The sequence below is a fragment of the Aedes albopictus genome, chromosome 3 (genome assembly GCF_035046485.1).
Source record: "Aedes albopictus strain Foshan chromosome 3, AalbF5, whole genome shotgun sequence".
Lineage (NCBI taxonomy): Eukaryota > Metazoa > Arthropoda > Insecta > Diptera > Culicidae > Aedes > Aedes albopictus.
The window spans coordinates 386024266-386038348 of NC_085138.1; the positions used below are offsets into that span (position 1 = coordinate 386024266).

Consider the following 14083-nt stretch of genomic DNA (forward strand, 5'->3'; position numbering starts at 1 on the left):
GCAGTGTCTGCCAAGTGAATAAGACTGATACAGCCTTAGCTCACGAGAATAAACACCAGCACCTGCTCGACCTTCTAGAAGGGAGCCATCAGTGTAACATACGATGCCGTCTGAAATACTTCTCTCCAGATAACCAGATGTCCACTCTTCCCGGGAAGGGAATTTCGTGGAAAATGTCCTATATGGAAAATTACAAGCAATTGTAAGATCACTTGGAGTAAGGACAACTTTGTCCCAATTCACCAAAAGTGGAAACAACGAGGTGTGTGTTGAACTGCGGTTCACAGGAGTTTCCTCTAGTAAACCGAGTACCCATAGACGGTAAGTGCAAGAAAGTGCTTCTTGTTTGAGATGAATGTGTAGTGGGACAACGTCAAAGAGAACTTCGAGCGCTGCCGTGGGAGTTGAAGAGAACGCTGAAGATATATATATATGACTCATTGAATCAAGAAAACTATTGTTTTATTGATTTAAAAGTATTGCAGATATTAAGGACATTTCAAAATGTCCTGATATTAGATAACATGTTCTGACAGTTCAACAAACATTTAAAAAATGTGCTATCGTGCCGAAAGTTGAAGATAGCAGCGCCAATCGGCACTCATCTTATATCCTATTCTCGCTTAACCCTTAAAGGATGTGGACTACTTTTTTGCATAGTTTTACTTAGAGCGTTTCACCCAGTGGGTGGATTTTTGAATCCAAAATGTTTTTATCAAGGGGATTAGTGTTGTGCTATCATATGCATATGGAGATTATGTTATGCTAGAACATTTTTGAGATATAGCTGCAAATGTAGTGTACACCACTTGTCCTTCACACGATTCCGCATTTTATATCTATGTACATGTGATATATTTCAATGGAAATTGAATTCAATTGCGATACCTTAGGCCATCCAAATCATTCTAGAGTTAAGGCCTTAATATCTACACCTGTAATAACGCATCGGGTGCATTTCAAACTTGGTATAGTGCGCTTTTGTAGTCATAGAAGATCAGTTGAATAATATGATACCTGTATACACATCATAGAGGCATCCTTGATCATCCGAACTATTCTGAAGTTGAGAAATATGGTTTGAATTTGAAATGGTATATCAACAGAAGTGCACAAATATCAGAGTTTGCCCATGTTATCGCGGATACGTTCCGGGACGAGAACTAAACACGGATAGTACTTGTCACTCGTATGGTTTATTTGAGACTCTCTGGATACATTTCATTGTGTTATAAAAATTCGGGTCTACCCTATTGATATGGTTTAGAGAGCTATATAATCATATTGTTGTATAGAAATAGAATGTTGCATAGAAACTGTATTACAATAGATAAATATGGAACAAAGGAAATCAATACGAAGTAATATAGACAATAACAATATTGTCCTGAGGATTTATGATGATCACAAAGACAAGTAACGTTAAACGTGAGTTGTGAGACGAAGCTGTAGTCTAAGTTGGCATCATGAGGCATACTAGTGCGGTGCGTTTCACCCCGGTGGCTTGCTGCTGGCCTCGACAGCCCATTTGATCCATAGTGCATAGTGCAAGCCATGGGAGAGAAGTTTCCAAAGCATCAGAGATATCTGAGGTCACCTTTCAGTATTATGTGTTTAAAGCCTTCAGATCTACACTCGTAACAAAGCATCCTGCATGTTCAAAACTTGATGTAGTGTGTTTCAGTAGACATAGATGATAAGTTCGACCATGTATCATATCACTTAAAGCTTTTCTAGATCATCCAAACCATTCTGAATCTAAAATATACGGTTTTCATTTGAAATTACCTATCAAGTGCACTAATATCAGCATTCATCTCATTTGATTCAAACATATAATACAAGTCAAACTTCAAACTCACAATAATGCGTTTTGGTAGTCATAGAAGATCAGTTGATTTACGTGATACTTAAATATACATCTTAGAAGCTTCCCGGATCATCCAAACTATTTCAAAAATGAGAAATATGGTTTGCATGAACTCCTAGAGAAATTTTCGGAAGATACCCGAGGAATACTCGGGGAACTCCCGGAGAAATTCTTATGGAATTCCTGGAGGAATTCTCGAGGAACTCCTGCAGGATTTTTCGGAAGGTTCTTGAAGTAATTCTCGAGGAACTTCTTGTGGAATTCCAGAACAGCTCCTGAAGGAATTTCCAGGAAACTGCCGGGAAACTCGTGAAGGATCTCACGAGAAGTCCTAGAGGCATTTCTTAGGAACTCGTAGAAATATTCTCAGAGAACATCACGATGAATTTCTAAGAGACTCCTTGAGGAATGTTTGAGTAATTTCTGACACGTTAATATATGTACTATAAAAATCATTTTTTTTATGTCAGTGGATGCACAAATAACACAACGAGATACTCAAAATATTATGCGATACAACAGAAATAATCGTGAAAGAATTACATCGATAAAGTAAAGAGATACAAGAGTAGAGCTTGTAGAGCTTGAAGGTCTTAATTCCAGAATAGTTTGGATGACCTAGATCACCAAGTGAATGTGGCTATGTTAGAATTGTACTCTGAGGCTCTAGGTAAGAGTGCCGTTATGTTACGCGAGCATTCGCTACAATAAAAATATCCTAAGATATACAGATATTGATACCCATACTTAAAAATATATTGGATCCATTTGTATGCCAGTGGACTCCCAAATAGCAACACATAGACATACTCGTAATTTTATGTGGTGCAAGTTGCAAGAAACTGCAGAAGGAATAACTGGACGAATCCCTAAAAATATAATGGGCAACTTCTTGGAGAAATTCCTAGAAACATTTCTGGTGAAATCTCCACACCAAACTGGTGAAATTTCTGAAAGAATCCTTGGGTAAGTCCTAAACAATCGTTAGAGAAGAGAAGAACCCTGGAAGCAAGAAGAGAAGAACCCTTGGGGAATTTTCGAAGGGTTTTCCCTTGACAAAATTTTGGAGGAATCTCTAAAGGACTTTGTAAAAGAACACCCTTAAAACATCCCTGGAAAAAACTCCTAGAGGAATGTGTGCACGAGTTCTTGGAATAATCAATGGATAACTTCTTGAAGGATCTCTTGGAGAAAAAAAAAGCTAAGAATATATTCTTGAAAGAATCGTAGGACCAATTTCTGAAGGAATTTCTTCACAGCTGCAGGGGTATTTTTGAAGGAATGGATGGTTTCATGAACAAATCCGCGGATAAACTACTCGAAGATTTCTTGGAGATACTTGTGAAAAAATTCCTGTATGACTTCTTGGAGAATTGGCTTCTTTAGGGGTATCCAGATTATTCCATATTCGGAATCTCCATCCAAAAATAAGTCGTAATCCAAAATTTCATCATTTTAATGCCCGGGAACTATTTTTAAAATGCATTTATAGTTTGTATGGGGATTGTTTTTGTTCGGGAAGAACAGTCATTTTTTTCTTTTGAACTGTCATTTTATCCACAAAAATAAAAACTGTTTTGTTTATTTAACCATCAAAACAATGTATTGGAAGGCAATACAATCACGTTAAACTCAGAAAAATGAGCTCTTTCTATTAGGGTATAGAAAACAGCAATATTTTGTTCACTAAACAACCCAATTTCCTGATTCCTGTATGGAACCCACTAAAACTATCTTAAAGAATTACGAAACAAATCGCTGGTGGAATTCGTCTAGAAATCCTTGAAGTAATTAAAAAAATCTTCAGGCAATCCTGGAGAAATTCTTAGGTGCATCTCTGGAAAAGACGATGAGGATTGATGAAATTTCTAAAGGAACTCCTGAATATTTTGTTCAAGATTCCGGGAGGAATTTTTGAAAAAATCACTTGAGGGATTCCTTTTGAAATACCATAGTAGAATATTAGAGCCCATATAGCCGAGGCGGTAAACGCACGGGTATTCAGCATGACCATGCTGAGGGTGACGGGTTCGATTCCCGGTCAGTCCAGGATCTTTTCGTAAAGGAAATTTCCTTGACTTCCTTGGACATAGAGTATCTTCGTGCCTGCCACACGATATACACATGCAAAATGGTCATTGGCAGAGGAAGCTCTCAGTTAATAACTGTGGAAGTGCTCATAGAACACTAAGCTGAGAAGCAGGCTTTGTCCCAATGAGGGCGTTACGCCAAGAGAGAGAGAGAGAGTAGAATATTCGCAGCAATCCCTGGAGGAGTTCATGGAAGAATATCAGTATCACTAAGAAAATTCGTGGATAAATCCCTGCAGGAATTCCTGAAGGAATTCCTTGAGCTAACTCCTTGAGGAAGACGTGATGCAATTCATAGAGAAATCTCTGGAGAAATTCTGGAGAAATTCCTGAGGAATGCCTGTAGGAGTTCTTGAATATCCTGGAGGAATCCGTGGAGAAATCTCTGGAGGAAATCCTGGAGGAATGTCTGGAGGAATAACTGCAAGAACTCCTGAACAAATTTCTGGCGGAATCTGCAGAGGAACCCCTGGAGGAATTTCTGAAAGGATAGTTGAAACAATTCCTGCAGGAATCCCTGGATAAATTCTTGGAGGAATTCCTGGAGGAACTTGTAAACGAATTCTAGGTGGAATCTCTGGAGAAATTTCCGAAAAAAAAACTCATGAAATTCCAGGAATAATTCCTATAGGAATTTCTGAAAGAGTTCTTGGATGAATGTTTGGTAGAATTTCAGAAGGAATTCCTGAAGTACCCTTGGAGGAAATTTTGGAGGAAGCCCTGGAGAAATTGATGGAGAATTCCCTGGAGAAATTTCTGGAGGAATCTTTGGAAGAACCTCTGTAGGAATTACTGGATAAATTTCCTGCGAGAATTTCTAGGGGGATTCCTTGTACAATTCTTGCAAGAATCCCTAAAGAAATGCATGAAGCAATTTCTGGAGGAATTCCTTGAGGATTACCTGGAGGAATCCCTGAAAAAAATAAAGGAGTTTCAGCTGAAATTCTCAGAGAATTCCCTGGAAGAACTCCTGGAGGAATCCCTGAAGGAATTTCTGAAGGAATCCTAGAAAAAATTCCAGAAAGTGCTTAAGCAATCGCAGAAAAAAATCATAGAGATTTCTGAAGCAATCCTGTGAAGACATCGTGGAGGAATTGAAAAAGGTTGCGTCTACGCGATTCAATCGTTGATCTGGAATTGCTCTGTGTGTACCTTCGATAAATTTACTCAATTGTCCACATACAGCTGTTTTTGATGATTTTAGTGCATCGTTGCATTCAATTGATGCTTATGTAAAATAAAATATATAGTATCCCGGATAGAGGAAATAGAGCTCGATAATAGCATATTTTGATATGGACATCAAGAAATGTACTTGCACAGTTGTTAACTGAGAGTTTACATACAATTAATTATTTTACATATGCATATCATTTGGAAGGTACGATATTGTCGGGCCGCCACCAAACCGGACTTCGCACAATCAAGTCGCGACGCGACCCAACTCGCGACGTTTTTTTAATCATGTCAAAAGTAGTGCGCATCCTTCCCGTTGTTGTCAGCAACACAGCGCACTAGATGCGAAACAGTTGCGACACTTGTGGACCAAGAAAATGGCAATTTTTGATTGAATGTCGGTCTTGATTCCAACCGGATAGACAATAAAACATAAAACTCTATTGGTGATTTGATGTTGCATGAAGAAGAAGAAGAAGAAGACCGATGGTGTTTTGAAAAGATCCTATCCTTATAACACAGGGAAAGTTTTTAAAATGCCTCTATAAAATCTAAAACAAAATCTAATGGATCATTGACGCCAATTTTTCCGCTACTCACCGCATCAAAACAATAGCGCCACCGTATATGGACTGTAACACAGTGACAGCAGTCGAGTTACGTCAAACACACAAGGCTACGGTGGCGCTATCTGTTCATTTCATAGCGGCCGTTTTAGTTATTTTAGTGATCCATTAAAAACGGTTTGATGTACGGTCACAGAGAAACAGATGTAACACTTAGAACAAATTTTATTTAAAAATATAGTCACGAAAACATAATCGCCCAATGCTAAACGTACTGTGTTTGGCCGGGCCGCCACTACACTGAACGAAAATCCCCGCCAGAAATTGAATGGAAATTGCCTCATCCGAGCCCCATGCCTAAAATCAGATGATTTTTGGAAGTTTGTCATTCAAATGCTTATCTGACAGAATCAAAACACACGGTATAAAAATCCTTCAAAGTAACCATTATAATCATACAATTCAGAATCAAAACAAATCCAGGTGCGGATGATTATCATTCAAAACCCATACAGTCCACCGGTCGTTTTATGAATGAAATTGTTTGCAAAATCTGATGTTGCTCATATAGACGTAGTTGTATGTATTTCATTTTTTCTAATACTTTGCAAAACAGCTAATATTACAACCATCACACCATCAACCATCACCATTACAACGATCACAACTAGTTTGAACGAAACTGATTTCAATTGAAGTCAATTCCAAGCAAACTAGTAGAATGGTTGTAATATTAGATGTTTTGAAAAAAAGTATAACACATTTTCATTGTATGAATTAAACTTTATTTAGAATTTTCGTATACAGAAATCACATTTCACTTTAATCTTACATTCACTTTTTTCACACTTCACCGAAGTCAAACACTTTTACGCGACACCTTTCCTCTGCGGCACTTCAACTTTGGAATTTTGAACTGGCATGGCGCTCCAACAGCTAAATGAAAATCAAACTAAAACTAAATGATTTTCGGAACGCGGCTTTGATAAAGTATGTTCAGCTTGATTTAGCATAATGCTCATATGTTAATTCCATCTTTTCATATTTGACTGAAAGGCAGACAACATACAAAATAATAGAATATAAAGAGTAAATAAAAATCCGCCATTGTTGTTTAGAAAATTATTCGGTCGGGATTGTCATTCAGTTTTGGGAATAAGCGCTTGAGCATACGCTCGAATGAGGATTCATTCGTTGGGCGGTGGGGATTTTCGTTCAATGGTCGAATGATTTTCGGTATGGAACACAGTGGAATATGATTTCTGATGATTTGGTGATGATAATCATTCACAACAAACGTCAAGCGAAAAATCATTTATGTTTGCGTCTATTTTTGTTTTATAATAGGATGATTTTTATTCAGTAGAAGGCAGTAAAATCATTCTGCTATGAAATCATTCGAAATTGAGATTCTGCGGATCTGTATCGCATTGAATGAAGAATCATTTTCCGTTCGGCGGGGGTTTTCGTTCAGTGTAGATGGCGGTAGTGAGCAAATGTCAAACAGGAGCAAAAAGGATACCAGCGCCGCGAATGGTCAATCGACCCACTACTAAATATTTGAATCAACCGTTGAAAAGGTGATCGACAGGAGGCGATGAGAGTGTGACGTCTGTTTCTCTGTGGTACGGTGTTAGACTTTGAACGAACTACAAATTAAGTACCTTATCAAGAAAAAAAAAATGGTAAATTTAAATTTATACGTTCAATATGTAGTCCGTCCAAAGTCTAACACCGTACATCAAACCGTTTTTAATTACATTTTGTTTTAGATTTTATAGAGGCATTTTAAAAACTTCCCCTGTGTTAGGGGCTGTCCATTTATTACGTAAGGGATTTTTTGCGGTTTTCCGACACCCCCTCCCCCCCTTGTAAGTTTTTTTGTATGAGAACCCAAATATTTTTGTATGGCACGTAAGATTTTTCGAACCCCCCTCCCCCCCAAAAACCCTTACGTAATTAATGGACAGTCCCTTATAGGGATAGGATTTTTTCAAAACACCATCGTTCTTCTTCTTCTTCTTCATGCAACAACAAATCACCAATATCAAACCGCATGTGTATTTACATTGAGACAGTTTTGCGATGTGCTCCTAAATAGTGAGACGCACTGGAAATGTATGTGAATAGTGGTTTCTGCTTTTAGTGGTATTGCGTGTACGTACACGCTGCATTACACGAACACCACCTGAGTTACTGGTTGAAAATAGTAAACAAAGATCAGCTGTTCCCAGCAAAATCAAATGGGCATATTTTCAACCAGTAGATTTGCATTAGTGTTCGTGACACCGCGCTGCGAAACCACTATGTATCATGTCGCACGCATAAGAGTGGTGTCGTGTGTACTTCTAGCGTGTGACATCCGAAAAAGAGAGAGAAATGTGACGGGTTGTCTTACAGCGCGTCGTCTCATTGATGTGCGCGTGAGATTTCTTGAAGCCTGATTACAGGCAATAAAAAAAATACGTCGACTCCCTCATGGTAAATATCAGTAGGACGGCTAAAGAGGCACTCCTCCCTCCTGATAATCGTACTATAGAGATACGGTCTTTTTTCGCCAACCCAAAAACAAACACTACAGAGTGTAGAGATCGTCTTTTGAACTATAGATTTCCATTGCACTTGTCATGTTGACAAATAGAGGTAATAAACTATGGGAGCTTGCACAGTAACGTCACTTTTTATCTCCTTCTCTTTCCTACGGAGTCGTCCCATATCCGAGTAAACATTGCCCTCAAAATTTTGAGGGCAATGTTTACTTTTTGTATGAGGATTTGCGAGGTTATGTTTTTAGTGCTAGTGTTTTTAGGTTATGTTTTATGCAAGTGAAAGATTTCCAATCAGAATTGATCAATTCTGATTGGGAACGACCCCGCTGTAGTGTCAAAATTCTCGGACCGCGATGAATTCAGTTCATCGGTGCACTCGTCTATTAGTTTTTTAACTCTATTTGTTGACATAATTCAAAACAAGCTTTTCCGATTGGAGATTTGTAGTTGCATGAAGAAGAAGAAGAAGAAGAACGATGGTGTTTTGAAAAATCCTATCCCTATAACACAGGGAAAGATTTTAAAATGCCTCTATAAAATCTAAAACAAAATGTAATTAAAAACGGTTTGATGTACGGTGTTAGACTTTGGACGGACTACATATTGAACGTATAAATTTAAATTTACCATTTTTTTTTTCTTGATAAGGTACTTAATTTGTAGTCCGTTCAAAGTCTAACACCGTACATCAAACCGTTTTTAATTACATTTTGTTTTAGATTTTATAGAGGCATTTTAAAGACTTCCCCTGTGTTATAGGGATAAGATTTTTTCAAAACACCATTGTTCTTCTTCTTCTTCTTCTTCTTCTTCTTCTTCATGCAACATCAAATCACCAATGCATCATTTCAAAAGTATTCAGTTTGAATTAAATTGAATAACATTTTTTCTATAGGTATTACGGGTATGATGTCTTCGGAAGTTTGATAGTGTCCAATTTGGGCAATGGGAATCCGTGAGTTTTATTTTTTGGGTATTATTAAAAAAAAAATTAGGGCCGAAAAGCAAGATTACATTTCCCATACTAATTTTCATACAAAATTCAAATGGTGTGTGCTCATTCGAATTCAAACCAAATTAGATCAGTTTTTTAGGACATCATAAGGACCTCAAAAGGCATCAATTACGCATAGGGGAGCAAGAACTTCTAAATTTGCATCGGTATGACCAGCCATACCTTAGAGTTGTAAAGTATTACAATTAAAACTCTTTGTATGCTAAAAAATCTACATACACTGCCCATATTCGCATAGCCGATGTAAGCGCCACTGTACTTTTCAACATACTTTTGGATTTTTAACAATGAATAAATATAAAGTTCAAGATTTTTCCGCGTTGATATCTAACTAAGGGTTAGATCTTGTGATCTTTTGAATAAAACTGGTCACAAATATGCACACGCGTTAGACATTGGCTTTTGTACGGTGGCATTGCCAATGGTGGTTACATTGACTATGCGAATATGGGCAGTACATTTATCTATTAATCATGGAAGACTTTTGAAAAATCAGTGCGTTGGTGTTTAAAACACGACAGCTTTGAAGAAAAGTATGGCTAAATGCCTTAAAATCACGATTTTATTATTAATCTTAACCGTCGCTCAATAAATATTTATATTATTGTTACATTATATTATATCATGTTGAATGCATTTTTGGACAAGAGTAATGTAGAATGTTAGAAAAATGTGAAATATGCCAAATTTCAACTTTGAAAAATGAATTTCATTTATTTGAAATTCCTCGACCATTACCCCCCACTCGTGCACAAGGTGTCTTAGAAGAATATTTAGGGGATTCACAAAACCGATTAAACAACTGCGTAAGTCATGATTGTGATTATTGAAATGTTTCATGAAATTACGTATGAAATAATCCAAGATTGCCTTGATGATCGCGACGTTTAATAATCCTTAATCAGCGGTTTACGCTGTTAAGTGAATCCCCCTCTTATTAGAATATAATCAATATCCCTAAGTCACCCCAAGTGAAAACTAAGGGTCTATGCTTTCATTTGATGATAAGAGCAAAATTTTCTTTCAATGGTCATTTTCCCAGACAAATTTAGGGTAAAAAGTATCCAACAAATAAATATTTTTCGGAAAATTGTTCTAGAATCCATAAAAAAAATGGCGAAAGAAGATATTTTTTATTTATAATTTTATTCTATTAGATTATATTACACAAATAAAATGCATAAGGATGAAAATGCTTTATACACAAAACAAAGTCAATCAGTGAAAAGAGGCTTGTTTTTATTATTTGACCTTGTAAAGCTATTACAATATACAAATTTACTTCCTATGTCCTCGAAGGGACAATAATAAATCTACGACTTTGGGCAATTACCTTTATACCTGAGTGATCTATGAGTGCTTAGATTTACAACACGTTTGTTTATTTTTGGCTTAATTCTATAATTCTTGAGTGCTTGTTCAAGACCTTAACGCAATATTATTTTTTCCAGCTAAAAATGGGTTCGTATGGCAAGCTTGTTTGAATCCTCGATTTCACAAAAAAAAAAAACGAATCTCTCGAAATATAAAATTTGTACTACCTACTCTAGGAAGAAAAATATATTTCACATAAAAATCTCCTCAAGCTGACTATAACTAAATTTGTGTTACTAGCGCACAAACACAAAAACGTCTACAAAAATTTTTTTAGTGTAATTAATGGCCGAACGGGGCTATTTCCCGTCTTATTCCTCACGACGACAATACTGCTTGAGGTGGTTGTTTTTCCGATTCGTCCTGCTGTTGCAGTTGCCCTTTTTCCTTGTGAGTCCTATTGATGTGCACATTGAGATTGCTTCGCTGGGTAAACGTCTTCTCGCACAGATCGCACTGGTAGGGCCTCTCACCGGTGTGAGTGTTGACATGCAGTTTGAGATTAAAGCTCTGCGAGAACCCTTTGCCACAGTACGGGCAGTGGTGCTTTTTGGCCGGAATGGACCGGTTGGCCCGTTGTACGTGTTTGTTCCTGAGGTGCGTCACCATTTGGTCCATCGAGGCGAATGCCCGGTCACATTCGTTGCACTTGAACGGACGCAGCGGATCGTGCGAGGCCTTCATGTGATAGTTGAGATTGCTTTTCTGCGCGAAGGTACGTTTGCATAGGTTACACGTGTATGGCTTATATCCGGTGTGAGTATTGATGTGAGCTTTAAGGTTTCCAGATTGATTAAAGTGTTTCTCGCAATGAGGACATTTCCAATGCTTTTTTTCTTTGATGAAAATCACCATCGAATTGAGATCCATCTCGGGATGTTTCAACGTGTAAGGTTTATCGTATTTATCATTGCTATCATCGAAACTCTCAACCAGAGGACCATCCTCCGCATATTCTGTGTCCTCCTCGGCACCTGCTCTGATTAAAAATGCCCCTCCATTTACACCCATGGCATCTTCGAAATCCATTCCATTCCAGCTGTCGGGTTCATCCTTGATATCAATCGAACCTGTACTGAAACTATAGCCTTCTCCGTTTTCATCATCACTTGGATGCATTCCGAAAATGTCCGGCTCCACCTCGATGGTTACATTTTCCATCTTCTCAATCTTCGCCTGGAATATTTCTTCGCATTTCACGCACTGTTCTCGGAATTGGAACAACTCCATCAATCGGTTCTTACATCTCAGGCAGATTGACGAAATTATTCCGTTGGCAGGTATCATCTGGAAATTAAAAATATCTTCAAATAGGTACCTTTAATACATTCCGAAAAATCTGACTTACCTTGACCGAAGTGCATTGAAAAATTTTCTGGCTCAGCTGCTCGTCGGATTCATTGAAAAATAGGTCTTCCATCCGGCCACTCGTCCCAAGACACAACCGGCAAATTGCTCGGCAGATGGAGAGATCCCTTTAAAATTAATTCGCAAACTGAATAAATACTTATTTCACATTTTTTCATGCAAATAGTGCTAATGGCAATAAATTAGATTTATAACCTCATTCATCGCCTATCGCTTCACTATTTCAAAAAGTTCTGCGCTCGAGCAATCGCGTCGTCAAGGGTTCTGATGAAACTTGCTGTCGGGAGCGCTGCACAATAGTATAGTTATTTATCGACTTATACTTACAAATTTGCAACCATCTCGTCATAATCCATGTTGGGCAATGAATAGTCTTTTGTTCCTCACAAAAATAACACGAATTATCAGAAATTTTCACACAAAATTTTAAGAAATTAACAAGCACAAACTTTTAGAAGATGTTACCCCAGCAGCAGACCAACAGCGAGCGTTCTTTGTGACAGATCCGATTTTACCGAACAAGGATGTAAACAAAATATGTCGTATCCAGCCCTGCAGTGAGCTCTGCTGGTGATGCGATGTGAAGGGATGCTAACATAAGGCTGAATCTCAAAAGGCTGAAAGTAAATAAGGTTGAACGCGATCATCAGGGAGGACGACACAATGGGCCTTTTCATTTCACGTCTTAAATCAACTGATTTTTCGGGCCTTTGACAGTTCTCCTATAAAAATGGCAGTTTAGCGTTTGCGCCTTTGTTCGGCAGTTGTAAACAGTGACGTACACGGACCTGTCAGCTGAAAAGGCCTATAGCTTTCACCCGAGAGAGAGTAGACAGCTGGCTTCGATTGCGAGCTACTTAATGTCAAGGAGGACCTGTCACCACGAACCAAACTGTTTAGGGCAGTGCGGTGACACAGCTGTCAAACTCGGTACATCGCCGCTTTACCCATCATCGTTTTTGGTACGACGCGTTTTGGTACCCACTTTCTGGTCGGTTTACCCTATTATGTTTCCAGTTCAAAACCGAATTAGCGACATTTTTTCTTTTACTTCCGCTGCTTTTGCCTTGCGTTAAACACTATGTCGGAAGTGGGGCGCTGTATAGAGTACCAGGCAAGGAGACGGCATCCTATTTTTTCACTATGGAGTTTGACAGGTTGGATTGTGCCTCCTTACGTGGAGCATAAATTTATGCTCCAGCCAAAATATTCACCAACACAGTCGTGAAATTTGAATGTTTACCTCTTTTACGAGGGATATCGGTGCAAAACGCTCACATCACATTAGATCTCATAAAAGTGTTGATCATGAAAAAAGCTGCATTATTTGATAATTTTCAATTTGAGAGTGTCGATGTTTAGGTGAAGTTCCTACAGAGAGTGATAATTCTTTGTGAAAAGTCACACAATACCTCTTTTAGCAAACTTTGTTCGCCAAAGTGCGTTTTCTCTTATTTTCTCCCGCTGCTGTATTGAGTGAATGTTGATATTAGTGTGCTCTGGTTGCGCATGATAAGCGGCAACAAAATCAGATCACCGTAGCATCCCCGTGGTACCAGGTGTACAATACAGCGCCCCACTTCCGACATTGTGTTTAACGTAAGGCAAAAGCAGCGGAAGTAAAAGAAAAAATGTCGCTAATTCGGTTTTGAACTGGAAACATAATAACTTGTTCCTAATATTCGGGTGTGTGGCTCATGTGTTGCTAGTTTTTTTTTTTTTTTTTGCTAGATTTCTAGCTGCACTCTGAATAGAGTTGAAACCTCTACACTAGACCCGAAGATAGAAAAGAGTACGTAATCATTCAGAAGCAGTTTGCCGCCAGCCGTACGCGGAAAATGATATCCATTAAGACACTGTTGCAAACTGACTCAAAAAGTTACGGTAGAAGATTGGAAAGTTTTCAATTGGTCAGTCAGTCAGAATTTGCTTATATAGTGTTATAGTCACACGGTTTGTGTTTGTCTTCTTGTTTGATTTTGTGGTATGGTTCCGTTCAATACCTATGTATTTCTCCTCGTTAAGTCAGTTGCAGTATGTTTGTTTTTTTTTTTTCATCGAACCATCCAAACCCG

The 14083-nt window shown here is 38.1% G+C and overlaps 2 protein-coding genes across 6 annotated transcripts in view; one reads left to right on the forward strand and one right to left on the reverse strand.

Annotated features, from left to right (window-relative positions):
• LOC109621530 (transcription factor collier) overlaps positions 1–14083 on the forward strand; it is a 409396-nt gene that overhangs the window by 259393 nt on the left and 135920 nt on the right. The gene's annotated exons all lie outside the window — the stretch shown is intronic.
• On the reverse strand, positions 10524–12484 carry LOC109399628 (oocyte zinc finger protein XlCOF28). Of its 2 annotated transcripts, XM_019672124.3 has the most exons (3): positions 12336–12484; positions 11989–12115; positions 10524–11927 (listed from the first exon to the last, which is right to left on the reverse strand). In XM_019672124.3, the coding sequence occupies exons 1-3, from the start codon at positions 12362–12364 to the stop codon at positions 10959–10961; spliced, it is 1125 nt and encodes a 374-aa protein (XP_019527669.3). In that variant the 5' UTR covers positions 12365–12484; the 3' UTR covers positions 10524–10958. The 2 variants fall into 2 exon arrangements, with proteins under 2 accessions (XP_019527669.3, XP_062716176.1); XM_062860192.1 differs by lacking the exon at positions 11989–12115 and having other exon boundaries at positions 12336–12465.